This window comes from Coniosporium apollinis, assembly GCF_000281105.1.
Source record: "Coniosporium apollinis CBS 100218 chromosome Unknown supercont1.36, whole genome shotgun sequence".
Taxonomy (NCBI): Eukaryota; Fungi; Ascomycota; class Dothideomycetes; genus Coniosporium; species Coniosporium apollinis.
Window position 1 is genome coordinate 165,748 of NW_006913298.1, and position 26,739 is coordinate 192,486.

General features: G+C 56.6%; 10 protein-coding genes across 10 annotated transcripts; 6 read left to right on the forward strand and 4 right to left on the reverse strand.

The window, feature by feature from the left end:
- Positions 1-876: 876 nt before the first annotated feature.
- Positions 877-2,084, reverse strand: W97_06807 (uncharacterized protein; the record flags this gene model as incomplete). Its single annotated transcript, XM_007784791.1, has 5 exons — positions 877-1,167; positions 1,254-1,516; positions 1,576-1,639; positions 1,694-1,780; positions 1,833-2,084. The coding sequence occupies 5 exons, from the start codon at positions 2,082-2,084 to the stop codon at positions 877-879; spliced, it is 957 nt and encodes a 318-aa protein (XP_007782981.1).
- Positions 2,085-3,541: 1,457 nt separating this feature from the next.
- Positions 3,542-5,343, reverse strand: W97_06808 (COP9 signalosome complex subunit 2; the record flags this gene model as incomplete). Its single annotated transcript, XM_007784792.1, has 6 exons — positions 3,542-4,311; positions 4,364-4,463; positions 4,522-4,917; positions 4,971-5,031; positions 5,080-5,238; positions 5,300-5,343. 6 exons carry the CDS (start codon positions 5,341-5,343, stop codon positions 3,542-3,544), a joined length of 1,530 nt encoding a protein of 509 aa, XP_007782982.1.
- Positions 5,344-5,716: 373 nt separating this feature from the next.
- On the forward strand, positions 5,717-6,925 carry W97_06809 (uncharacterized protein; the record flags this gene model as incomplete). The annotated part of the gene is made up of 1 exon (XM_007784793.1): positions 5,717-6,925. One exon carries the CDS (start codon positions 5,717-5,719, stop codon positions 6,923-6,925), a length of 1,209 nt encoding a protein of 402 aa, XP_007782983.1.
- Positions 6,926-8,039: 1,114 nt separating this feature from the next.
- On the forward strand, positions 8,040-8,953 carry W97_06810 (rho family, other; the record flags this gene model as incomplete). Its single annotated transcript, XM_007784794.1, has 5 exons — positions 8,040-8,100; positions 8,157-8,171; positions 8,240-8,361; positions 8,487-8,724; positions 8,841-8,953. 5 exons carry the CDS (start codon positions 8,040-8,042, stop codon positions 8,951-8,953), a joined length of 549 nt encoding a protein of 182 aa, XP_007782984.1.
- A 512-nt stretch (positions 8,954-9,465) lies between these two features.
- Positions 9,466-10,212, reverse strand: W97_06811 (60S ribosomal protein L21-A; the record flags this gene model as incomplete). Its single annotated transcript, XM_007784795.1, has 5 exons — positions 9,466-9,561; positions 9,661-9,849; positions 9,904-9,951; positions 10,007-10,052; positions 10,109-10,212. 5 exons carry the CDS (start codon positions 10,210-10,212, stop codon positions 9,466-9,468), a joined length of 483 nt encoding a protein of 160 aa, XP_007782985.1.
- Positions 10,213-10,447: 235 nt separating this feature from the next.
- W97_06812 (40S ribosomal protein S9) lies at positions 10,448-11,317 on the forward strand (the record flags this gene model as incomplete). The annotated part of the gene is made up of 4 exons (XM_007784796.1): positions 10,448-10,512; positions 10,605-10,703; positions 10,822-11,055; positions 11,140-11,317. 4 exons carry the CDS (start codon positions 10,448-10,450, stop codon positions 11,315-11,317), a joined length of 576 nt encoding a protein of 191 aa, XP_007782986.1.
- Positions 11,318-12,073: 756 nt separating this feature from the next.
- Positions 12,074-14,139, reverse strand: W97_06813 (uncharacterized protein; the record flags this gene model as incomplete). Its single annotated transcript, XM_007784797.1, has 2 exons — positions 12,074-12,285; positions 12,378-14,139. 2 exons carry the CDS (start codon positions 14,137-14,139, stop codon positions 12,074-12,076), a joined length of 1,974 nt encoding a protein of 657 aa, XP_007782987.1.
- A 2,171-nt stretch (positions 14,140-16,310) lies between these two features.
- W97_06814 (uncharacterized protein) lies at positions 16,311-17,489 on the forward strand (the record flags this gene model as incomplete). The annotated part of the gene is made up of 4 exons (XM_007784798.1): positions 16,311-16,641; positions 16,696-16,869; positions 16,920-17,384; positions 17,434-17,489. The coding sequence occupies 4 exons, from the start codon at positions 16,311-16,313 to the stop codon at positions 17,487-17,489; spliced, it is 1,026 nt and encodes a 341-aa protein (XP_007782988.1).
- Positions 17,490-18,297: 808 nt separating this feature from the next.
- Positions 18,298-19,288, forward strand: W97_06815 (uncharacterized protein; the record flags this gene model as incomplete). The annotated part of the gene is made up of 3 exons (XM_007784799.1): positions 18,298-18,399; positions 18,452-18,814; positions 18,923-19,288. 3 exons carry the CDS (start codon positions 18,298-18,300, stop codon positions 19,286-19,288), a joined length of 831 nt encoding a protein of 276 aa, XP_007782989.1.
- Positions 19,289-22,633: 3,345 nt separating this feature from the next.
- W97_06816 (uncharacterized protein) lies at positions 22,634-23,728 on the forward strand (the record flags this gene model as incomplete). The annotated part of the gene is made up of 2 exons (XM_007784800.1): positions 22,634-22,834; positions 23,531-23,728. 2 exons carry the CDS (start codon positions 22,634-22,636, stop codon positions 23,726-23,728), a joined length of 399 nt encoding a protein of 132 aa, XP_007782990.1.
- Between the last annotated feature and the right edge of the window lie 3,011 nt (positions 23,729-26,739).

Below are 26,739 nucleotides of genomic sequence, written 5' to 3' on the forward strand. Positions count from 1 at the left end.
CCGCTATGGAGCCAACCTGTCCAAGTCATCAAAACGTCAAGAGCCCCCCCGCTACTCAGAGCACCTCGCGCATCCTTCGCCGGCCACAGCAGCAGCATCAGCAGCAGCAGCGCCATCGTTCAGCCTCCCCCACCCCTCGCCCTCCCCGCTCTCCCGCCGGACTCGTTATCCGCGCCCGGCACATACAGGATAGGCTCGAAGTGCGGGTTTTGATAGTGTGCCTGGTTATACGGGGAGCTACACCCCCCAAAAGATCCCGTCAGCATTGTGTTTCTCAGTAGCAGTAACGACGCGGGTGGGGGGGTTGGAACTCACTTTTGGAAGATGGTGGTTTGAAAGCTCATCGGCGCCGGCTTGAGCTGCGGCTTCAGCTCGTACATGGAGGGGCGGAAGGGCCCGCCGCGGTCGAGGGCGATGGGGGCGCTGCTTAGGGGGAGGAGCGCGGAGGGCTGTGCTATCAGCGGCGGCAGGGCTGCGGGCGGTAGTAGCGCGGTGGGCGGTAGCGCGGACGGCTGCTCCATGGGCGCGACGGAGGCGAAGAAGTCGTGGTGGAAAGACGAGACCGGGTGGCTGAGGTAGGCTGGTGAAGAGTGGAGTTGAGGGTCGGGCATTTGCGGTGTCGTGAATATGTCGAGTCCGGTCAACCAGTTATTCTGCGGGGTTGGGTAAAATGACCCGCCGGGGAGGTATTTCATGGGATCAAGCGTGGATGTCGACTCGGGAAGGGTGACGTGGGGCTCGGCGAAGGCTATGGAGAGAGCGGCTGGGTTGGGCGGAGGCGTGGGGCGCGGTTGCACATCTGCGAGCTTGTATAGAATGTCGTAATGCCCTCTAGTTCGGGATCAGCACAGAGATCGAAATCGGGAAGGTCGACACTCACGGCCTGTACAACAACCTCAAGGTCAAGGGGTGGGTTAGCGGCAGCCCGAGTTCGTCAAGGGGGTCGAAGCGATGCATGTTGGCTTCCGTTCCAGAGGTTCGATCGAGATAGAGGATCTCGACGGCAAACCCAGCAGGCATGACGAGCACATCTACCAGAGCGGTTACACCAACGTGGTCGATTTCGCAGTTGGGGCGTCCGATCTCTTCGCAGTAAGACCTGATGTCTTGGTTTAAGAACGGCTCGAATTTCTCCGGGTGGGTTTGTATCCAGGCACTCGTCAGAAACTGCGGTGATTTGGCGTCAGCTTTGAGAAGACAGCTATAGCTGGTGCAACGACGTGCTGCGGAGGGACTATCATGAGGAAGCTCACCTTGAAGTACATGATGAGGGCTATGGAACGAGATTCATCGTTGAAGAAAGACAAAAGCGACACATCAGCGTTCTCGACAGAGCGCGCAGCGGCAAGGTTGCACAAGAGGTCGAAGGCTTCTTCGGCAAAGTCTTCGTAGATATACTCTTTGAAACCAACAGCATTTAGCATGCTGCTTAACGATCGCAGTCGTGTCTCTTCCTCGTAAAACTTGTTTCTACTACCCAGGCGTATTAGGGTTTCGAAGTAGCTGAAAGCGATGGCTATGATGCGGCGTCAGCGTTGTGTGCTACAGACATGCCCTCACTGCTCATGGATATACCTCGCCAGCCGCAGTTGCCATCTCCTCTGCACGTTCGATAGTGCGAGTATGTCCCTGCTAGGGCCTGCAACCATTGTCATTACTAGTCGTTACCCTGGCTCTTAAGCCCAACACTCACAGATGTTTTCGCAACGTAGACTGCGTCGCCGTTTGCGTATTCTGTCCTGAGGACGCTGCTGGGTTGTCGCTCCCCAACAAGGGGACCCTTCCCCGGACATCAGCACGTCGCTCCGCAACAGCAACACTGGCACACTCACAGTCACTTCAGGCTGATATTCATTCGACAATTTCTGCAGATGCGCAAGCTCCTCCTCAGGCTGCAAGTAGTCCATCCTCGCCGCCGGTCGTTGGAAGCCGAACTGTGTCGTGGTGCGGCTGGGAGGGTGCTCCGGCGGTCGAAAGGGGAGCTGGTGTTGCGGGTACGCCGGCGACGCAAGGGTTGGAGCATTGAAAAAATGTGGGAGATAGTGAGGGAAGGTGGTGGTTGAGTGCACTTGCCGGCAGGCCATGGTGAAGTGGTCTCGCTTGCCAGGAAAGCGAGGCAGAGCGGGCCGCGGACAACTTCACGATGGGGCGAGCTGGTGGTGATCTCTCGCAGCGTTGGTGGAGGAGCGGGCAGGACAGCGAAGTCACTGGGAAAGCACAGCAAGAAGGCAGATTCCACGACAGGCGCGGCAGCATAGGTCACCCACGAACGTCCATTGAAAGAAACGGCAGTGGTGCCGGGTTTTAATGCGCAGAGACCCGCCGCCGTGGGTGCAGGAGGTGGTGGCATAGTTGGTGATACCCAGCTGCTTGCCAGGGATGCGCCAATATACCAAGGACGATCATAAGTCCCGCTCCGTAGGCTTGCCGGCCATATTGAATATGCTGCCAGGCACGGAAACACTCCGCGACACGCTCACGCAGACGACAGAAAACGGCGCGCGCCTGTTGCACTGAGCAGCGAGTGCATCGGTGCTCCAAAGGCTAGAAAGCGACGATGAAGGCCGCTAAGGGCGCCCCATGCAAATCGAGCGATAGGGGGGGGTGTTTGCGTGAAACCGGGCTGGCAAAGGGAGGGCTACGATGCAACAGGATTGTGTCCTCGAAACAGAGTGTGATCGCTCGGGTAGTCCCACGAGGGACGGACAAGCATCCAATCCAGCAACGGGCACTATGCAGCCGCTCCCCGGCCGCAGGGCAGAAGTGGACCATGCAGCCGGAGGTGAGGCTGGCAGGCAGAGGGGAAATGCCAGCAAAAACGCGCAGAAATCGGAGCGCTAACAGACACCAACGATTCTTGGGTTCATGGAGAAAAGATGTGCGAGCTCTCACAAAAGCTGCAGCCACAGAGTTGCTCAGATATGCAGGCCAGCCGCCTGCGGTCAGTTAGTCTGCTCTCGGCCGGCCAATCACGCACGCTTGAGTAACAACCAAGGGACAGCTTGCCCCGGTTGCGCGGGAAATGCTCGAAAGCACATCTCAAACGGCGCTGCCTCCGTAGATGCAAAGACAGTTCATCGCGCATGGGCGTGGGCCGTTCCCAGATATCTTTCAATCTGTACCCGAGTCCCGGGTCAGCCCTCTTCAGTTACAAAAGTCCTGACTCGTAAGCTTGTCGCTTCCCGCATAGCCGTCACGTTGGGACCTCAGCCGCTTGCCTACCGTGAGGCCGAGAAGGAAGCAAGTGAACCCCGTGCGAGGGAGGTAACAGTACCTGCGGTCTACTGCGGACTCCGAGGTAGTCCGTGACGCGGCACAAGGAAAGAAGAGCCTTTTGCAGTACCACTAGAATTGGCTAATGCTATTCTTGTGCGACCGGACGGCAAGATTTAACTTTTCCAGTCGCCAGAGCTTCCGTGACGGTTCCGTGTAACAATGGAGAGAGATTTCTAACGGATTGCGCTTGCCGAAGCATCGAAGGATTCTGGTTGGTCTAGCGTACAACGGCTTGCAGCTCGCGGCAGCCAGTCCTGCAAGACATTTATCTGCCCAAGGCGGATCCAGCTCCCGGCGGCCGTCCTGACGAACCCTTGCCTTTCCCTCCACTTCTCAGCTTCGCGCCATACCCATTCGCGCCTCTGCCGGGCTGCATCGGTCCGCCAAAGTCTCCCTGCCCAGGCCCGCCGCCGCCGCCGCCTCCAAGGAGTTGCGTACCCTCTTCTGACTTGAAGCCCTCGCCCTCGTTCAGCACTGTCGCCCACAGCGACCCAATGGCGCTGCTCCAGTCCTGCATGGCGCGGATCCGATCGTTATCCGAGACGCTCTCGATCTGCACGGTCCCGCTGCTCTGGTCGATCCTGCCGCGCAGCTTCTTGTCCACGATCAGGAAGCTGACGATGTCTTGTACCTCCAGGGGCGTGATCTTGAGCTGCTTTGAGATGAAGCTTAACGTGAACCGCGTGTATGGCGCAACAAGCTTCAGGACTGCTTTTGTCCGCATGTTTCGAGTGACCTCATCGATGTTCTCTGCAATGAAGGGGTCGGCTAGCAGGTCCTTGTTGTTTTGGAGTATCTTCTCGTAGCTGTGAATGTCCTCTCGCTGGTACGCGTCCACCAAGTCCGTCATGGCGGCAATTCGCGGATCATTCTTGTACGGCTTGGTCTCCTGGGAGTCGAACGGGTTGATGTCGGATCCCATGAGCATGGTTGTGAGCACAAGATACTTCAGAACCTGGATTCGCTGCAAGGAACCCGCTTCGTCGTAGTTGCGGAAGCTCTCGAAGAAGTCGCTCTGAGCCTCTTTCCAATTCTCTGTCCGCGTTTAGTATATCACGTGCAAGATGATTGGTACACCATTGCTCACCTTCACTCATGTGCATCTTGCCTCCGCACTCTCGGATGATACCCATGATTTTGGGATGCGGAACCGCAGAGCGGACCTTGAGGGCACGCTGATAGAGTGCCTAATGTAGGGAAGGTGAGTAACTCGTAAGCAAATTAAGAGCCATCGTGTCCACTCACCTTCAGCCGCTTGTTGTTCCTCGTCTCAGCGTACATAAGGATCTCTAGCGCGTACACTTCCAAAGAATAGGTACCCTTGCTGGGGTCATCGGTGCCGTCTTCCCGTTGACATGCTTTGTGAAGCTCCCTGACCTTTTCAGTCAACTGGCGATACTCCTTGCGGTCCAGCCACAGCCGAGCAAGCTTGATGTTCGTCTTCAACCATAACCGCTCGTTGTTGGTGCTTTGGAACGACTCGAGAGTTAAGGAGTAGAACTTCTCCATGCAGCGGTTCGCATCTTCGTCTTCTGCGGACTTCTCGATGAAGTCGAGCATGTTGTTGATGGACTTCTCGGAGTAGTTGCGCGTGACCGCTGACTTGACATACGTGAGAAGTTCCTTGTAATGCTCGACAGCCTGCTGAACCGTCAGAATCCGGTTACACCGAAGTCATCGAATTTGATTGAGACCTTGTCATAGCGGCCAAGTCGAAATTCGAGCTTGATGGCTTGCTTCAACCCTTTGAAACCCCTGTCAAGATTAACAACAAGATCAGATCAAAGACGAAGATCAACTAACCAGTCGCCCTTCTCAGGCTCGAGCGCAGGTACTCCTAGGAACTCATCGATAGCATCTTCCGGGTTGTCTACTTTCATCTGCTTGGCGTTGTAGTACTTGTTTTCGATGTCGACATCACCGCCCTGCTCTTCGTCGTCGTCTTCGTATTCGAAGTCATAGCTGCAAACTATCAGTATCTGTCGAACCTAACACAACCCGTATATATTTAGTGTTTGCTCACTCTTCCTGCTCCGAATCTTGCATGAAATCATCATCGTCGGACATCTTGAATAGGGGAGAAAACTTTTCTCGCCAAAGTTTGAGACAGTGTCTGGGAGTTAGAGCTTTGATAGGTTTCGAGAGAGGCGTGCGATTAGTGATTCTATTGAAAGCGGTTTATATCAGATGTTGTCACTGTGAGTTGCCTGTCGCCAAGCCGTTTGGCAGCGGCGGCTTATCGACACGTGATTGAAATCTCGATAAGCCCTATGATTTCTAGTGTGCGGCTCTGCGGTGAGCATCTCGGCTGCTGCCTCTCCAGCGCTCGCTCCCCAAACTCAACGCCACCAGCAAACCCTCGCTCTCACATCCCCCTTCAGCGCCGAAACCCTTACGACTCTCTCCGACTCGTGCCCTCAATTAGGGCCCAAATCGCAAAATGGGCGGCGACCTCAACCTCAAGAAATCATGGCACCCCAACCTCCTCACCAACCAGCGGCGCGTGTGGGAAGAAGAAAAGAAAGCGCTCGACGAGCGGCGGCGCGTGGAGCAAATGCTGCGCGAGCGCGCCGAAGAGCGCGCCATCCAGGAGCTGCAGCAGATGCAGGAGGCGGCCGGCGGCACCAAGCGCGTCAACCGCGTCGACTGGATGTACAGCGGCCCCGCGGCCGGCCAGGCGGGCACGACGGAGGAGATGGAGGGATACCTGCTGGGCAAGAGGCGCATTGATGGGCTGTTGAAGCGGGAGGAGGAGACCAAGAAGCTGGAGAAGGGCGCGGAGGTGCAGGGGTTTGCGGCTGTGCAGAGCGCGAATCCGGGGAGGGATACGACGAAGAAGGTTCTTGAGGATCCGATGCTCGCGATCAAGAGGCAGGAGCAGGCGGCGCTGGAGTCGATGATGACGGATCCGGTTCGCAGGCGCCAGCTGTTGAAGGCGGCAGGTGGGGATGTTGCGAGCGAGCGGAAGAGCAAGAAGCGCCGCCATGGTGATGATGAGGATGGCCACCGCAGCAAGCACAGGAGGAGACACGAAGACAGGGACGACAGACATCATAGACACCGCTCGCATCGCAAGAGGTCGCCTTCAAGTTCGAGGTCGAGATCGCGCTCTCCGTACCGGCGAAGGAACGAGGAAGAGGAAAGACGTGCGAGGAGGCCGGAGACATCACGACGTCGCAGCCCTTCGCGATCAAGGTCGAGATCACGATCCCGCTCCCGGTCACCCTACCGGGAACGCTCCCGACGAGATGGAGCTCATGAGCCCAAGCAGCACCACAGGCGCTCCTACCCTGCTCCTCGCTCACCGTCTCGCTCCCGATCCCGCTCGCCAGACAGGAGGCGGAGCGGGCCAGGCCGGTACTCGCGGAGCGCACCCTCCCCCCAAAGACGAGCTGCGGATGATGCGGATGAGAGGGCGAGAAAACTTGCAGCTATGCAGGCGGACGCTGCGGCGCTGGAGGATGATCGGCAACAGCGCATAGCGCAGGCCTCTGCCAGAGAGGAGCAACAGCGCCAGCAAGACGAGAAGCAGCGGTCAGAGCGAGGGCGGTTTGTTTCAGGGTTGCACCGGAAAGCGGAGAGTACGCTTGATTTGGGAGAGAGGCTCAGGCGGTCACGTGGGGGTTTGCAGAGGCAGCAGGTGGACTAGCACGCTCCGAGGCGTTTCATATTGTCGTTGTTGGGTGTGTTCAAGTAGCAGAGGCTTTGGCGGGCTCCACCGCTGGCTCTTGAACACATGTCGAGACCTCAGTGGTGACGACTACAACAATGGTATTGATATCTGCATCCACTGTTGACCACAGATGCGACAACAGAGTAGGGGCATTGCCTAAATTTCATTTGTCAATTGAGGGATGTTTGGCAGTATGACTTCCCCACAGCAGTATCATGGTGAACGGCTTCAGTGTAATGTAATGCTAGGCTTGCTCAGATCCGATCAATACCTGCGCCGACGGGTTGCGTGGCATCGGCCCAACAGTTGGTGGAACGGACAACGCAGGGGTCAATGAACGTCTCGCTACCAGGGCGGTTGAAGCAGTTGCAAGATGCTCCAATAGCCATAGGTGTTGAAATCATTTTAGTAGATAGAATCGATGGGAAGAACGACGACGGCCCGAGCGCTCACCAACGGTTCGGGGAACCTTGGAGGGCAGCGGGGAGACGGGGTTCTTGTTGAATTCCCGTCCCGTTCTCCAGCGGGACAAGGGTCCAAAAGATGGCGGAGAAAGATCATCAGCCGAAGCGTGGATCGCCAGCAGGGCTTTAGTTGAACCTAAAGTGGACCTAACTCGGGTTGCGCACCGTGTCGCCATCATGCTTGCTCCCACAACCTTACCCTGATCTCTCTCCAACCTCCCAGCCTTGTCCTCTTCCTATCACACGCATCCATAACATAGATTAACCCGCCTCCTCACCGCGCATGCGCCGTACCTGAATATCGAAACTCCCAATCGCATCCTCGGTCTATCCACCCCCTCTACCTCTCGCGATCACCATGCCACTCTGCGGCGGAACGAAGACAGTGCAGCGGAAGCTGGTGCTTCTGTGAGTCGACTGCCTACCAAAGGGGTTACTCGATGGAGGAGATCTGACGATCGTCGTAGAGGCGACGGCGCATGCGGCAAGACTTCACTCCTCAACGTCTTTACAAGAGGGTACGTATCGCGTACCTTTGCCTGAATGTATCCTTGCGCCTTGAACAGCCGACTGACCTGGGCCGCGCACAGTTACTTCCCCACAGTATAGTAGGTACACCTGCAGCCATGCGCGATTCCACCAGCACTAACCCTGCCGACCCGCTGCGCAGCGAACCCACCGTCTTTGGTAAGATCTCATTCCAACCTCTATATCCGGCGCGCAATCACTGACGAATCTTGCAGAGAACTACGTTCACGGTACGGCTATCACTCCCTCCGGACATCCACTCGAACGCACCAGCGATCCCAAACCTAACATCACGCAGACATCTTCATCGACAATGTCCACGTCGAGCTCAGCCTCTGGGACACAGCCGGGCAGGAGGAGTTCGACCGGCTACGCTCACTATCCTACGACGACACGCACGCGATCATGCTCTGCTTCAGCGTAAGCCGGCCCCCACCCCACCGCATTCCTTTCCCCAACCGCCCCCTCAAACCCACCAACCAAGCATCCGCACCATTCGCCACAGCTCGACCACTCCCTGTTAACCCTCACTCACCCCTATCCAGGTCGACTCCCCCGAGTCGCTCGAGAACGTAGAAACGAAATGGGTCGGCGAGATCGCGGAGAACTGCCCCGGCGTCAAACTAGTGCTGGTAGCGCTGAAATGCGACCTGCGCGAGAAGCCGGACGAGGACGAGGACGGAGCGCGCAACGCCGGGGTCCACGGACAGCCCGAGAAGATGATGATCGACTACAACCGCGGCCTTGCCGTCGCAGAGAAGATTCGCGCGTTGCGGTATTTAGGTAGGTTGGGGTGTTTTCTTATTTTCCTTCTCGACAGGGGACAGGAGGGACCAGAGATGGGGGGGAGCTTGTGGCGAGCTGAAGGGAATGACTGACTAACCGCTACGATTCTGCAGAATGCTCGGCGCGCGAAAACAGAGGCGTAAACGAAGCCTTCACCGAAGCGGCACGCGTAGCGCTCAGCGTGAAAAGCTCCAAGGAGTCCTCGAGCAAGTGCACGGTCATGTAGTCCGTCCGGGCGCGGATGTATAAAATCAGAGGTGCGGGGAGAGAGGGAGGCGTAAATATTGCATGGGACGTCTTTGCATGGAGTTTGAGGGCGCTCGCTTTCTTTTTAAGGGGATCTGCTTGGATATCTCGGGTTCGTACATAGGTGGGTGGGGTGGCCGGAGGCATCTTGGTTAGGTAGGGCTTCGTGGCCAGCATTTAGTTGGTTGGATGTGGTATGTGGAAGGCGCCATTTGAGCTTCCTATATTTCAAGTCTTGGGATGGCTTCGATAATACGAGGTCTCTCCATCAGGCAGTTCAAAGAACTGTTGGGAACTACGAGCGTGTGCTTTGAAATTTTGGGTATGCATGTAGTGCAGTGATCCAGTTACACCGCCAGCCACTGTTCGTCGAAACCTCAATCCCATCCGCAGCCTTTTTTCTTGGCCCACGGAACTACACGACAGCTTGCTGCAACCCTAATAACCGCTCGCCTGTCCCCATACCGCGCATCTAACCCCGCAACCACCACTCTAAATCGTCGTCTCATACGGCACCGGCGTGATGCTCTCAGGCATATTATCCTTGGTTGATACGGTCCTCGGGCCTCTGGGCATGGCCGGTTGTCGCTGTTGAAGAACGTCAGCTCCCGCTCCGTCTCGGTCCCCCATCTTCGAATCTCATTCTCGTGATGTTTTTCCACCGCGTGGGATCGGGTATCTCGTTACCTTCAGATGCATGTGCACGCCCTCGGCCTTGGCCTTCTTCTTCTTCTCCGCGTTGGATTTGACCCGCGCGATGAACTCGTCGCGGCTGCGGCTGTGCTTGACGTGCTCGACGCGCACGTTCACCCGCTTCTCGATGTAGCGGTTGCCGACGCGCTTGTAGAGGATGACGCCGACGGCCGACTTGGTGACCTGGGCGGGGAGTTAGAGGTGCGTCGTTCGCCAGGTGCTTAGGGGAGGACGCACGTTGTAGACGACGCCGGTCTTGCCGTGGTACACCTTGTATGGCATGCCCTGCGCTGTAGTTAGCATCTTGGAGTTGTGGTGGGCATGGACTGGTTGGGATTACTTTTTGCACTGCGCCGTTCGCAACCACGTCAACGATGTCGCCGACCCTGCGAGCTTCCGATCAGCGCTGCGATCTCTGGACGCCTGAAGCGGTGGCTCCTACTTGTACACTCTCATGTACGTGGAGAGCTTGATCATGCCATGATTCTTGAACCCGCGGTTGAAGGCATAGCGGGTGCCCGCTCGCAGACCAGCGCTGTGACCCATCGTATGCTCGTCGTGTTATCGTGCTGGGTAGGTAGGTAAGGAAACCGTAGAGTCGCTCGCTGTCGAATTGTCGTCGTCGCTATCCTCCCGTCGGCCAATTTCGCATTTGTTGGAGTTCGCACACATGCGCTTGCCGTTCGGCGAAAAGTTCTCCCGTGGCTGCCGCACATCTCAATTCTACACCATCACAAGCCTCACGAGCGCAACTCGACAACCGACAACACATCGCGACACCATGGCTCCCCGTAGTTACTCCAAGACCTACAAGGTCCCCAGGCGGCCATTCGAGTCCGCTCGTCTGTACGTCCACGGCTTCCTCGGCCACTGGGCTTGAGCCGCGCCCGCGCTCTCAGCCTACGTCGATGGAACGAGAGGTTAATTGTTGGGTACAGGGACTCTGAATTGAAGATTGTCGGCGAGTACGGCCTGCGCAACAAGCGCGAGGTCTGGCGCGTGCAGCTCACGCTGTCGAAGATCCGTCGTGCTGCCCGGTGAGTTAGCAATCTGTCTTTCAACCTGCAACACGTGGTCTGGGATGCGTCGTTTGGTCCTCTGCGAGACGATTTCGAGGCGTGCTGGGGAAGCGTACTAACGGCGAGTCAACTTCAGTCAGCTCCTCACCCTCGATGAGAAAGACCCGAAGCGCCTTTTCGAAGGCAACGCCCTCATCCGCCGTCTCGTCCGTGTCGGCGTCCTCGACGAGTCCCGCATGAAGCTCGATTACGTGCTCGCGCTCAAGGTCGAGGATTTCTTGGAGCGCCGCCTCCAGACCTGCGTCTACAAGCTCGGTCTCGCGAAGAGCATCCACCACGCCCGTGTCCTCATCAGGCAGAGGCATATCCGGTAGGTCTTTCCCTTGGCGGGCTGGTAGCCTGCTCGAAGGATTAGGAAGCGGTTTGGATCAGTGCTGATGCAGTGGCTTGGTAGTGTTGGCAAGCAGATCGTCAACGTGCCGTCTTTCGTCGTCCGGCTCGACTCCCAGAAGCACATCGACTTCGCGCTTACCTCGCCGTTCGGTGGTGGGCGTCCCGGCCGTGTGAGGAGGAAGAAGGCTAAGGCGGCGGAGAAGAAGGATGATGAGGGCGAGGAGGAGGATGAAGAGTAGCGGGTTGATATCGGGGCTTGTATGAAGGGCGAACCATTTTGAGCGCCAACGTGAAACTCCCCTTTTATAGCTGGTTGTCTACTTGCCATGCAATGTCGAAGATGACTACGCTCAAAATCCTACTTCGTTCTCGTGCTGTCATAGCTCAGAGTTCTTCCTCTGGAAACTGGAGATGTATTCTTCCGTCCGGGGAGTTGATCTTCTCACTAACGCAAATGACTGTGATCGTCTCCATGTGCATGGACCGACTGGTAGCTGCCACGAATTGTCCTCCCTTCACTCCACCGGGCCTTCTGCAAAGGACCTAAGCTACGTTTACACCGCGCATCCCAGCGCGTTTCTCAGGACTGCTTGCCCTTCGCCAGACTAAACCATGACTCAAGCATCCCGATTGCTCTGGACGTGTGATGGAGGGGCTTCAGAAGCAAGATCCTGGTTAATGCGATGGCACTAGTCAAGAAGGGAGAGAGCGCGCGGGTGTGGTATTGCAGTAAGCGATGCAGGCATCGAATGAGTTGGAGTAATTGCGAATGAGATGCGGGCTACGAAGGAAGTGCTAGATAGACACCTCGCATCTACTGAATCGCCAGCAGTTCATGGAAATCCGCATCCAACACTCCCGTCACAAGAGACCGAAGCACCCACCGCAAGACCGACCAGCTTTTCCCAGTCCAGCCAAACCGCCCTCTAAAGTCAAAGACACCTACTCAGGTCCAACGCGTCCCTACAACCTCCCTCCCATAGACCAAGCTCGGTCTAAGCAACCGGACTCGTGTTCAGGAAGTTAGTGATATCGACCTGGCACAGCCTGTTAAACAGCTCGTTACTCTCAACCCCTGTCGAGAACTCCATCGTGTTGAGGTTAAGCGCCCAGTCGACATTATCGGCGCGAGCCTGCGCCCACGTCCTGACGCCGTTCATCTTGCCGTCGCGCCAGCTGACGGCGCGCGGGCCGTTGCCTGTTGCACCTACATAGCATCAGCTCTGTTCGCTGCTTAGGAGTGGTGGACGCCCCTGCGCCGGAAGGTCACGCAAGGGGTGGGGGATGGGAGGGACTTACCGAACCTGCTGACGAAGCGCATGACCGTGGATGCACTGGCCGAGAGACTCGAGGGACCGACTGCGGCTTCTTTGACCATACCGTCGCCGCCGTACACCCATGGGACCTCGACGTTCGACAGCGGCGTCTGCGCGTTCAGCCACACGCCCCGCGCCTCCTGGACGATGCCGTCGCCTCTGTGCGCCGAGGCAGCCGTAGCCCACTGCCGGACGTCCAGCGCGTTCGGCGTCAGTATGGTGGAGCGGAGGTAGTCGTAGTAGCTCTGCCCGCTAACATGCTGGACAAGGTACGCAAGCAAGAGGTACCCGTAATTAGAGTACTGGCTCCTTGCGCCGGGATCAAAGTCCAGAGTCCGCTTGAACGCCCAATCGACGACCGTCTTCATGGTCGCCGGGGCCCCGCCCGTGCCCTGCTCAAGGGCGATCTGCCGCATCATGAAGACGGTCTCGCCGCTGAGCACCCGGTCGTAGCCTCCGGTGTGGTCGAGCAGCTGCTGCACTGTGATGTTAGCGACCCGCGCGTCGCGCGGGTTCGTGTAGCCGAGACGCGGATACACTTTTGTGCCTGGGGTGAGCCGGCCGCTGTTGAACATAGACTGCACGGCTGCGACCACGAACGCCTTGCTGACGCTCGCGAGGAGGAATGCGTCGGCGGGCTGTGTGATGTGTCGGCCTGGCTCCGCCCAGGTGTAGGCGCGTTGCAGCAGGGCGGCGCCGTTCCTGCCGATGGAGATCTGGGCTTGACGGACGCCGTTGGTCTGCATGAAGGTCTTCATGATCCCGTCGACGGTTGCCATTGATGCGGCGTTGTTCTTGAAGCCCGTGGTCGTGCCCGTTGCGGTCCAGGCGCGAGCTGAGGGAACGTCTTGCTGGGCGAAGATGGCTGTGAAGCGCGCGTTGGCGCCCACGCCCCCACCGCTGAGGTTAATGATATATAGTCCGTTGGCTTTGTGGGTCTCGTACTCAGCCTGCAGCTGGGCGGCTGTGAGACCGTGTCGGGCGGCCCAGGTACCCACACTAGTGTCCATGAAGAGCGACGTGATCTGATGATCCTCGGATACGGAGACGGCAGCAGGTCTCCAGTACTGGTTCTGCACGAAGGCGTTCACCGTGGCTTGATAGTCCGCAGGGGTCTGTGAAGGCCGCCAGTCCCAGTGATTGACCTGCGGGTTCGAATGATATACGGCACAGAAGCGGCGGTCTGTCGGTACACCGTACTCCCTAAATGACTTCAAGACTTTCGTTTCCGCATAGGCCTGGTTATACGCGTCGTTGAATTGCTGGAGGTTCATGTCACACTTTTGCCACCAGCTCACTCCACTGATTTGTTCCATCACCCCAGCGTAGACCGGGTTGTTACGAGGGCCGGTGACACTGACGATTGTAGAGGCATACCCCTGAACGCGCCATCTGTCGAACCAGGTCTGGTATGCAGCGGCAGTGAGACCATGAGTTGCTTGCCAAGCGGGGCCGGATCGCTGGACCCACACCGCAGCGTAGCGGGGATTTGTGTTCGCGCCATAGACGCTGAGGGAGATTGGGCGATAGCCTTGGTTCGTTAGGGCCGTGGCTTTGGACTGGTGGGCTGCTGAGTCGTAGTTGTAGTAAAACTCCCAGGCGGGGATAGCACGGGGTTGGAGCTGCGTGTTCCGGGCGGCAATTTTGCCAGATGTTGGATCGATCAGGTCTGGAGTGGGTGAGGCGAGTCCCAGCGTGAGCCAAAGGAGGCTTAGAAAACCAGTAACAAGGTGGAGTTTGACCATCATGGCGGAGCTTAACAGGCTTTCTGTACCTAGTGATGGTAGGGAAACCGGACTGGATGATGACTACGAGGTGTCAAGATTTATGTACGAAGCCTTCCCGAGGGTATTGCGGCTGAGAGCAATTAGAGAACAAATAAACGACAGTGGAGAAGGTTATGAACCGGCGCGAATAGATATATACTTTACAGAGAAGGCTGCCTGGAATGCAGACCAGGAGCTGGTCCCCATGATGACCCGAGTGGGCGACACAGCACAGCCCTACTATAGGGCTTTAGCCCTGGTGCAAGGCCCGCGATCAATGCCTGGCTGCAGAGATACATTTTCGGATTGCAGCCTCATGTGAGTCGGAACTCGCGAGCAGATTGTGCGTTGATTCTTGCTTGTAACTGGATATTGATGTGCCGGTGGTGGAGGCGATGCACCTTGTTCAGCCGCAGCTGAACCTCGTATCGAGGACAGTGCACTCCAATCATCCGCAGAGCAGATGAAGATTCAACAAACTTCGGCTGTTCAGGCCTCGGACCAGCAGCCCGGTTATGCAAGCCATCGGCATTCAGCCTTAAGGCTCAATATTGAGATACTTCGTAACCAAACACAGTATAGATGCCAAGACCAGAGGATGCTAAGAGATGGACGAACAAGGCTGGAAAACGCTTCTAGCAAGCCACTCAGCCCTAGGATAGAACATGCATGTGCACCGAGGTATTCTTAGGTTAACTACACCTCGTTTGAATCGGGTCATCCTCGAGGCCATTCACCAAAGGCAGAGAGACGACGTCCTTCCAAGAATCTGATTGAAGCACGCACGACTGAGAAGCTAAGAAACCGACGGAGCTTAAATCGCGCTGTTTAGATATGAGGGCGAATAGATACCCCTGATGGAAAGCCCATTGTCGTTGAAGAGATTAAAGCCTGTTAGTTGTCTGTGTTACGATGCTACGACACCTGTTTTTGCTGGCCGCTACCAAGATGTGCGGTACACGGTAGCCTGTCCGTCCGTCTGGCTGTGCGGCTCCCGGCTGGTCAACCGACGAGGCATCGAAAGTGATGTGGTTGATCTAGGTATACAAGCCAGTTCCAAACCCAGCCGGGCAGCTGTTAGCTCCTAGATTACATGAGCCTAAGCGGGCATCTCTTGGAGACAAGGGTATGCAAGTACGTAGGCCGTGTGACATCGCGGCTATCAACACGAATGGAGTAGAGTGGGCACTGGATGTGCTTGCCTGCCCACCCGAGTACCTAAGTAAAGACAGATAGTATCATTCGCCTAGAGTGGCACGTGAATGGATTCTTGTCCTGAGGAAATTCCATGCGTGCACCGCGTTTGGTTTGGTTTGCTCTGCACAGCCACAGACAGGGAAGTGCTGCGGCGGCCTCCAGTGCTGGTCCAGAATTCCGGTTTAGCTCGGAGCCATGCTGTTTTCGGGCTGGCAACACCCCGCAAGCCTGGATGCAGGTGGCGTTCGGGAAGCCCCTGCAGATGCGTTCAAGGTTCCTTGCCCCGCTTGATGTCACAGCTGGGGCCCTGACAGCGGTTCACCGCCGCTGTGTGCAGGTGGGACCTCCTGCCAGCTGCTTCCAACCGCGAGCCACCTGCATTCTCGCTGCGAACCTGCTCTCAGAGCTCTGTAAGAACAGGTTTCAGGCCGAGCCACACTTGCTTTCCAAACCATGGCCAACATACCGTCCTTGCGCAATGATGCCAATGGCGTAATGGCCCCTCTGTACACCTCAACAGCCCGAGGGCGATCCGTGAGATTGACCTAACTGACTCGGCGCTGGCTAGCTGAAAGCTTCTAACAAGCGGCTGCTAGGCTTGTTGCAGCTCAAGAAACGTGCTAGCCAGGCCCTAAACAGCTTGTTCTGCGGCTACCCAAGGTTCTAATGACCGAATCAAGCAGCAGCGTGCTTGTTTCTCTGGCAACTTCTCCACTGGTCAGGTGTTCCGTGGCGAGGTGCGCGTCCTGCCAGCTTCACCGCGCCTTCACCTCTCCTTCCAAGAATTCCCTGGTCTATGCAGCCCTGACGTAACTCGCTGACCTGCAGCATAAAACTGCTCCCGCGTTCGAGCCTCTCCTCTTCTTCATCGACGCCGAACAGCTTCTGCAACCAATCTCAAACTTCTCAAACTTCCCCAACCACACACAACTCTCTCATATCCAACTGACAAGATGTCTGGGCTCATCAACAAGGCCAAGGAGATGCTCTCCGGAGGAGACAAGTCTCACGACGACAACACTTCTTCTAGCTATGACTCTACCAGCCGTAACACCACCGGCCACAACACTTCTGGACCACACGGCTCGGACATGGCGAACAGGGCTGACCCCCGTGTCGACTCTGATCGCGATGGACGTCGAGGCGTGGAAAGCTCGGGCTATGGTAGCTCCAACACCGGCACTGGCTATGGTAGCTCCAACACCGGCACTGGCTATGGTAGCTCCAATACCGGCACTGGCTACGGTTCTTCAACTGCCAGTGGCCCGCATGACTCCAGCATGAGTAAGCACAGTCCGCTCAAAATTATGTAGCTCTCATACTGACATTACCATTCAGTGAACAAGATGGATCCCCGTGTCGACTCTGACCGTGATGGCTCCCGTGGTATGGGAAGTGGCATGGGAAGCGGCGGCTACGGCAGCTCCACCACCGGCAGCGGCCTCGGCAGCTCAACGGGTGGCACTGGCTATGGCAGCTCAACTACCTCCGGACCTCACGGCTCTGATATGAGTAAGTCGTTTTGCTCTGCAGCTTCAACGTGACTTACTGACCTTTTGCAGTGAACAGGATGGACCCTCGCGTCGATTCTGACCGTGATGGCTCTCGCAACATGGGAGCCACTGGCACTGGCATGGGTAGCGGTTATGGCAGCTCCACCACCGGCTCTGGTCTTGGCAGCTCTACCACCGGTACCGGCCTCGGCAGCTCAACGGGCGGCATTGGTCATACACAAGAACATGGACACGAGCACTTCCACGGCACGCCGGGTCACGGCGAGTTTCCAGGTGGCCACACCACCTTGACCGGCGCCGTCCTCGATCCTCACACCAACACTTCTGAGTTGACTGGCGCGACATCTGGCTTGGGTTCTGGTACGACATCTGGAATGGGTTCCGGTACGACATCTGGAATGGGTTCCGGTACGACATCTGGAATGGGTTCCGGTACGACATCTGGAATGGGTTCTGGTATGACATCTGGAATGGGTTCCGGCACTACCTCAGGACCACACAACAGCTCAATGAGTATGTTGCCTTCCTCAGTCATTAGCAGGTCGTAACTAATCGGTTGCAGTGAACAAGATGGACCCGCGCGTCGACTCCGACCGTGATGGTCGCCGAGGCTTGTAGGCGTTGTCCAATCCCCACTATATATATCACTACACCCCCTTGGTCTCATTGTTTCCCAGGCCTGCTCACTCTTCCGGTATTGACGCCAACACTCGCGGTGCTAACAGCCAGCACCATGGGACTTCTCATACCAACGACTCAGTGGCCGATGCTAGCAAACACACACCAGGCGCTTTCAGGAGAATGTCCATGGCAGACAACGTGGAAAGCTCAGACCGTCACGGTGAGGGCAAGGCAAAGTCTTTGATCAACATGCTGAGGGACTCGGGTAGTGGTGTGCAGTAGTGGGCGACTTGGACATTCTACTTCCTTGTGCATTCTATTTTCTTGCATGCAGATGGGCACTGGCGATGGATGATGGATTATGATAGTATGATACCTGGGGCATTGCAGCATAGCTCCTCAAAACGAATGAAAAATCTCAGCAGGTTCTAATCATCTCCCATGTATGCCTTGCAAAGACTACCCATATTATGACGAGTGCTATTGCTTCGCGAAACGCAGCTGCAAATATGCGTGGTTCGCTCGGTTCTTTTCAGTGATGCCCTCCCATTCGACCATTGGTGCGAGCCAAATGAACTGAAGGAATTCGACGGAATCAAGGCCGTGCCGCAACGCGTCTAGGGTGGACGCGCCCCGCCGTGATGCGGGGATGACGTCGCGGGGTAAAGTGGCAGGTTTTCCTCCCGCTATGGAATTTCGGGATCGACATCAAATAATTGCATTCTTGGCCTCGACAAACTCCTTTCCCACTCAATCCGCCCATCATCTTCAAACCAAGCAGATCACCAGCATACCGTACATCAACATGTCCGAACAGATCAAAGAAACCGCCAAAGAGGAAGTGGAGCGCGTCAAAGCCCTGACGAAAGATGCAGTCCGCTCCGGCGCCTACATCTACCCCTTCAAGGTGTGTGCTCACTATGTTTCTCCCAACAACCATGATACTGACTCTTCTGCAGGGCATAGCCTACTTCCTCTCCCACCGCTCGATCCAGAAGCCGCTCTTCAACAAGCTCGCCCCGACCATCACGACCGGCATCGGCGTCACGACCTTCATGTTCCTCTTCACGTACATTCCCCAGCTGGCCGTCCTCGCCATCTTCAACGGGCCCATCGCGGTCATCAGCACGGTGTTGCTCGTCCTGAGCGAGAGCAGCACGATTGCGAATCTGCTCTCGCGCGGCTTCTTCCTGGAGGATGCGCTGATCGACACGTTCGACGGCACGCTCGTGTCGAGGGGAATGACGGAGATGGTGTCGGAGGGCCGCCACATCAAGCCGGGAAGCGACCCGATGGCGAAGCTGGGGAAGCTGATGAAGAAGGTAAGCTCCAGAACGCCCCGTCTCTGCGCCACGGCCCTCCTCCTCAGCCCATTCCCTCGCAGACAGACAAACAATCTACGCTATCTTCGCCCAGCTAACCCGTCCCAGCCCTTCGCCCGCTTCACCCCGCAAGCACTGGTCCGCTACCTAATGTACCTGCCCCTAAACTTCATCCCCGTAATCGGCACCGTCCTCTTCGTGCTGCTGCAGGGCCGCAAGCACGGCCCCAGCGCGCACGCCCGCTACTTCCAGCTGAAGGGCATGTCCGGCCCGCAGCGCGAGAAGTTCGTCGAGGAGCGCCAGGCGGCTTACACCAGCTTCGGCGTCCCCGCTGTGCTGCTGGAGCTCGTGCCCATCGCGGGCATCTTCTTTGCGTTTACGAATGCCGTCGGCGCCGCGCTGTGGGCGGCGGACTTGGAACAGCATGGGAGTACCGCGCCGGGGCTTAGGGAGCAGGCTAGGAAGGCGGAGTGAGGTGGGAGGGTCTTGGCTTGCGGAAGTGTGCTGTCGGTCACGTGAGGGACACGTCGGATGTGTTATGAGGATTGATGAGGGATGAGTTATGAGGGATGAGTGGAATGAACGGGGCGTGGGGATGCCGCGTTCAGGGATCATGATAGTGAAACGCCAGATTGGCCGCCGTAGCAGAGAAGAGAGCTTGGGTGGGGGTATCAAAAATACATGAAGTCTTCCATCAAGTCCGCCTGAGTCCTGCCATGCCATGAAATAGGAGATCTAGACTCTACAAACGAATCCCTCTAGAGAGATTCCATCCCGCCCTCTACGCCGTCCCTCCTAAGCATCCTTCTTTCCGGCCTCGCTTCCCTGCTCGCGCCGCTTCTGCTATATCCACGTAAGCTCCTATCCAAGCCAGTTGGGAAGACTGAACTCACCTCCTGCTTCTCGCGCTCTTTCATCTCGATCTTGGTTTGCTCCTTGTGGAGCTTCAAGGCATTGGGCACAAGCTGTGCGGCCTTCAGATAGAGCCGATAGGTAGCGAGCTTCCACATGGCTGGAACTGGCGCGCGTATGGTTGGCGGCTGGATAGCGTGTCGTGTCATTAGCGGACGGGCCATAGGAGGGAGGGAACGTGGAGGATGGTGGGTATGCTTACCTTGACGGTGGGGATGCTGGGCTTGTGCTCCTCGAGGTGGGGGAGCTTGCTGGGTGCCGTGAAGATAGCGGCTTGAAGGAGGAGCTGGATGTTGTCGAATCTGCTGGCAATGGTGAGGACTTTGAGCTGACGGCGAGGCTAAGGGAAAGGGGCTGTGATTCGAGGATAAGGGAGCGGTGGGCTGAAGCAGGTGGTACAGAGAAGGGGGTGAGAGTTTGAGATAGAGTGACGAAACTGGTGTTGTTGTGGGCAGTTTGCGAAGTAGTGAACGCGCTGAAGGCGCTGGATACGGATTCGAAGATAGAGACGCTTACCAGTTGTGGCGAGTGTTCTCACTTGGTAGCGGAGTGAGAAGAGAGAGGTCGTGAGCGGATGACGCTCAAGCGGTGGTTTGATGCTGAGAGGATGGTGGTGGGAGAGAGAAGTTGAGGCGGAAGAGAAATTTTTATGTTGCTTGGGCCGGGTCAGGAGAGGGGCTTGGTGAAGGGAGTTGACAGCGTTTGCACCCGCATGATCAAATCATTGCCGCCTACCTATAGAGGATCGATCATCAACTCTAAATGTCCCTACCTGATAAGTGAAGAGCCTTTGGGACGCCGGCATGTGATACGACGATCCAATATGGGCGATGGGGCTCTCACAAACCATGGAGATGGTCACAGCTCTTCTGATACTCATCCAGTGGCCTACCTTTGACATGGTGTGGAAGTGAGATGGTCCCCTTCCGCTCAGCGTCTCACAATGCGGCGTGATCACCGTGATATCAAGATGTTTCCATGCCCTCGATGATCGTAAGGAACAGCCTGCATCAAGACTCGGAGCTACACTGAGAGCAACTAGTGAATGACTCGGTGTAAAGTTCCCCGTAACCAGACAGTCATATGGGGATAAACTCCAGCAAGAGGATTGCCAGCACAAAGAGCTCCCCTTGCATTGCATTGTACGGTATCATCTCCGTTTCCTAGTAGACATAGCTGCCCAAGACTCATGATCTCCGTGGGAAAGGGAGGCAGTTCCCGAGCACAGGAGGTACGGTGATTGAGCGGCATGGTGTGTGACCTGCAGCCAGCTCTCCGAATTGGAGAGAAGCAGTGGAGAGTCTATTGTAGTGCCAAGCGTGTTTTCGTGCGTGACCTGCATATGGGGCTTTCGCTTCGCCACCTTCGCATCAAACTCTTTCTTCACACAAACCTGCACTACAACATCAGCATCCACACTCATCAAAGATCTTACCTCCACTACTGCACTATCTATTATCCAACGCAGAGCTCTCAACTACAAGCCACCCTATCTGAGTAGCAAGGGTGAACTCGGCTACAGTCTTCTCGTCAGCACAGAGGAACTCGTCGACCAGATCAATGGGATGACTGAGATTGCAACGCTTCTCCCTCGACTGGAAGCTGAGTTCAGCTCAGTAGAAGATTACCTCCACGCACAGCGGCGTGGCTGGTTCAACGCCGCGGTCAGTGTGTGGTCACCCATTGTACCAGCACAGGCTTTATCGTCGCTGTCCCTTCGCAGATCTTGGTGGCCGACGATACGAGTAACATCATGCTCAACAAGCCGGTCAAGGACTTCGACTGACGCCTTAGATGCCTCCTGCAGTATCGAGAGGTAAGCTCATTCGTCTGTGCGGCTGAGTACCGCGGTCGTTGACATGACTAGGAAAGCGTGCTTGTCCTTGACCGCAGCCGCTCGCATGGAAAGATCTGTTCCGCGGTTACGCATCCTCCATGCAGGCTTATTGAAGCCACGGCGTCGCCTGTCCCATGCAAACCGATGACAGCACCCGGGTCCTGGAGAGCCACAACGCTGTACGCTACCTGCACCATCAGACAACAGGACGTGTGGTCGGACATCTCCGGTCAACGGCCGGGCTGAGCTCCCGGACGACGATGATGCAGGCGTCTATGTCGAGCTTTCCGGAGGAAAAAGGTACCCGAAACGCATCCGCTGATATGTGCAGAAGCTGACATGGAAAAGCGGGATTTGAGAGGTTGCCTAGCCGTTGTCGCGTTCAATCTACCGTGGATCTAGACGCGTCGGCGTTGCCAAAGATCTTTCAGGCAAGAGTATGGCATCGAGTTCGCGAGCCAGCCGGTCGTTCACGCTGAACACATACCGCCTCCACCCTGAGACGTCTCGCCAGGTCACTTGACATGGGTTTTCCGGAAGAGTTCACCGTCGGAATGGCCGACAGGGTGCCTGCAACTATGAAGGCCATCACCGGCGGCTCAGAAGATAATGGTGCCAACGATGCCGATGATTCCGACGTGTCCGACGAGCTCTTTGAGAGGAGAGCGACCTCAAGCATCTCTGCGAGCATATGAGGACACTATCTGTCGGCAAGGTCCAAGCCGAACAGAGGGAGAAGGTTGCTGTCCAGCATCACCGGATCTCAATCGAAAGGCAAAAGAAGCTGTGCAAAGTCACCGAAGGTCTTGGCAACACCGTCGGTCTTTGGGAGAAATCATTCAAAGCCGTCTGCCTATGCCAAGCAACGGGACTGGAGAATCCTGACTGCGCGCGCTTGCGAAGTCAACCGCAGGAGAGCAACGCCGAGAGATAACCAGGTATTCCTGGGGAGAACCGGCCGCTGGCGGTGTGTGATGTCTAGTCCGCCTCGTGAGTTTTCGACGCAGTTGCGCACTGCCCCCGAGCTGAGTCTATTCTTCGTCAACAACTGAGCTTTACCTAAGAACATAATGGACAACCTCGACTTCTCCCACGATGCCTTCCTGACCTTCGACGCCCTCGACTCCAACCAGGGGATGGTCGGCATACCCACCCCGGCGGAGGAAAGTCGCAACTGCCGGGAACATCACCTGAGGCATTGGCCAGTGCAATCGACTACGGTTGAAGAGGCACCGACACTCAACGTCACGCCAGCAGCGCTTGTCGTTTCTGTCCGCCTCGACTTGGCCGCTCATCCTCGAGCAAACAATGGCCCACAATGACCACGCCAGCACCAGTTCAAGAAGAGCAACGACTATGAACGATAGTGGACGAACCGGCCGTGCTTGTCTGCTCCGTTGAAATATTCGATGGTGGGTGTCACCCATGACACAAACACCAATTCTGCGTTGGCGGTCCTGTGGAAAATGAGACACTGTTCCTTTCTTCCATTTCTGGGCGGGGGCGAGAAGTAGCGCAGCGGATGTCCTTTCCATAGCCTGTATTTGTAGATGACAATGACAGATGTGCCCCGCTAGGCCCCCGGGCCCATGCAAGTGTGATACATGCATGAATGGTTCAAGCGGACAAACTGGGTAAGGTTTCTCAAAGACGATACTGTTCGGTCTGTCGTTTGGCAGATCATCTCGGCTAACCACAGCACGCGGAATGAGGAATTGGCAAGTCGCTGAGCTGACCTTCTCACAGCAGTCTCTCAATCCCGGGCAGGTTTGTCAGCTTCGGATGTCTCTGGAAGAGCCGGATATCTCTCACGACGGATGGTTTCCCACTGCCGAATCACGGGTCAGAAAGCGAAATGTTTCCGGGTTTGGAGGACCCCTCAACAATCGGCGCGGCCAGCGACGGAGCGACATTGACGAAGATGGAGGAAGAAATGGAAAACTACCTACTGGCCTTCCCCTCACCAGCGCAAGGCGCTCTCGGCTCGGCAGGACGATAAGCCCAAGCCGTTCGAAGCCAAGAAGCTGATTGAGGAGGGCTTCGGGAAGGACAAGCGGCGGCCTGGCTTCCAACGCAACTCAATTGTCAAGCACGCAGAGCGGGTACAACCGAAAATCCTCGGAGTTCTCCTCGGCGATGCCAATGGCTGGCTCTCCTACTTATAGCCGGTGCGTCGGTAAGCAAGGCACCAAACCACGAAAACGATCCGCGTACTGACATGCTCGAGCAGTGGATCACCATGGAAGTTCTCGGCAAGACCGGCGGAAGCCTCCAGCGTAGCTTGCAAAAGGCCACGTGTCGACCAAGCAGGAGCGACGATGCGTGTTCCGGAGCTGAGACTCAACTACTCCAGTTTGAAGATATTCCCTTTCTGAAGCTGTCCGCTGGAATCCAAAACAGGTATTGCAAAAGAAGACTCAGACTCCTGATTGGAACTCCGTTCTGCGGCTCCGCAAGACGCATAAAGACAGCTTCATCTGCGGCGACTACCAGCTTGTCGATCCCGAGAACAACGAGGTCTCTGCCTACAACCAAATTTCCCGAGACCAGACTGTCGTCGTAGCCGCAAACTTCAGAGCAGCTGAAGTCAAGTAGTCGCTCCCGGATACCACATCCAGTTCCAGGCGATTGGCCGGCCGTACCCTCTTGAGCAGAAACTCGTCCAGTAGATATACGTATTCAAGGATCACAACGCAAACAGCCAGCGGTCCACGATGGCTTGCGGAATACGTTGCGGTGCGCTCATATCGTACTACTCACATGCTCTGGAGGTCTGCCTCGGACACAACAACAGCCTGCAGCAGGAGGGCGTGTTGATCTCGAGTTATGGGGACGTGGTCGTGAAGAATGGCGCGGTGTCGTTGCGGCCTCTCGAGGCTTTTGCTTGCCCGCTATCTTGCCCGGTGAGCCACGGCGGATGTCAAGCTGGAGTTGGCAGCCCTTGCTTCCGTGTTGCCACCCCCGCCGACCGAAACTTCAAGAAGCATGGCAGCAACTGTGCCAGGTGGAAAGAGGCGCCGATCTACCAGATCTATCCTGTTTTCTTAAGAGCTCTTGGGGGAGCAATTGGGTGTTTTCTCTCGCCTCTATTACCGGTCCAGATTCCGTCTTCACACGCCGCATTGCGGTTGCTGCGCTCTCATCGTTCGGGCACGGTCAAAACCATAACATCGACGACCTTCAGGCGACTCCAAGAAGGGCGATACACCGACACACGAGCCCGAAGGCTCGGACGGCAGCCGCCCAACGGACCATCCAATTGCCCTCACTGAGTTCCCTAAAAGACGGTCCACCTGAGACCCGATCGCACCCCCCGAAAGGAACAGCCACAGGCTTAGATATACGCCTCTCAGGAGGAGGATACGGTGATACCTTTCGCCGATCACGCCCGAGAGCGGCTATCGGCATGGGCTTACCCTCGATTATCTTGCGAAAGTGATGGCCAGCGGCCAGCAACCCACAGACTCGATCAGAGTCGGCCGGAGCGAGAGCCCAACCGGTCTTCAGATGTCTTTGGAACAGCATGCCCCAGCGTTAGGGGTAGAGGCAGGTTCCTCGAGCAGTAGCCACCTCCCAAGGGTACGACGGGGCAACTTAGGTTACCACCGGCCGCACCAGAGGAGGGCGACATTGCGGACAAGAGACTAAGGCCGGTACCGTTAAGCGTTGGTCAAGGCGCGTTGCTGTGCTTCTTAGCGGCAGTGATGCTCACCTCCCGACTGAACCTCTTCAGCCACCGGCCACCGAAGATACAACAGTGATATTCCGGGCTCACCGTCACCGTCCGCCACGGGCCCTGCTCCATCAATCGATTCGCTTATGAGTCCGATCCCCCTCCCTGTGTCATTCAACGCTCGCTCCGGACCAAGTCCGAATGGCCAAGGTCCAAAGTCGTCGGTGTCCATTTCCGTGCGCCGCTTTGCGGTTGCTTTCCTCGCGTTATCTCTCCGCGCCGCGCCGATGGTAGACCCTTCTAAACCCGGCGGACTTCGTAAGATGAGAAAAAGCAAGGAACCATAGAGTGGCCTGACGGAGTGTGACTGTAGCAGTCATGTTGTGATTCCTTCTTTGGTCCTTCACTGGCATTCGGGCATATGGCATATGGGTTTACATGAGACATCAGATCGGCTCGGGAGCGGTGGCGGCTCTCTGGAACTGACCGTGCGACGATCCTACCCACAACCACGTCTGGCCGACCAGCGGCAATCTCACAATCTACCATTGCGAGAAGTACTCAGTGTTGTCAACTGGTAGCTCGTGAGTCGTTAATTATTTATACTGGATTGGACCGATACTGGACCTTCAATAGCGGCGGTACTGGGCTAACCGTCCGGAGGACATCCGGAGCCGCCGAATCGTGGCATCCACGCTCTTGGCAGGTGTAATCAGTAGAGTCTCATGGGGCATGGCATGGAGAAAATGACGCCCTCAATGAGCTTCGGCATGTCGAGATCCCACAACGAGATGCCGGCGCAGACGCCCGTCAAACGCCCAGTGGGCGCGAACGCTTCTTCACCGCGCCTCCACCCGGGACGCCAGTCAACCTCTCGGTTAATGTGCCTTTCTCGTCCAATGTCGCCGGGCCTGAGATGGGGATATGATAAATGCGAGTCCTGGCGCCGACCGTTGCTCAAGAATCCTGGTGTTGATTCTGACAACTCTCGTCCCACGCGCTGTTCCAGACGGAACAGTCCTTGTTGCTGGAGACAAGAACATGAAAAGGTCCCGCTCGCTGTCATGGGCAAGGATAGCAAGTTGTAAGTCGACTTTGAACGTCCAAGAAACAATTGCAATGCTAACGATTGCGATGACGCAGCGGCGGTAGATCTAAGATAGAATCGCCGTCGCGTCGCTCAAGGAAGAAGAGCATTCGCCGAGTAAGACAGCGATCTGCCGAGAACTCAGATTCATCCTACTCAGAGTCCGAATCGACTGAGCCAAGAACGCCACCTCAGTTCTTCAGACGTCCCTCCGTCAACGTGGTGATGGCCGGTGACGGCGAGCGTAGCGTTACGCCTAGCCCTTCCTACTCTTCCGTCCCAGCCGGTCGTGCGGCTGTGGTGCAGTGTTTCTGTTGCTCGTAATGAACTTTCGCACTCTGCGCCGCCGGTCATTCAGAGCTCTAGACTGCTGCAAGGTGCTATCAACGCCCCAATGCAGCCTTCGTTTGGTCTTC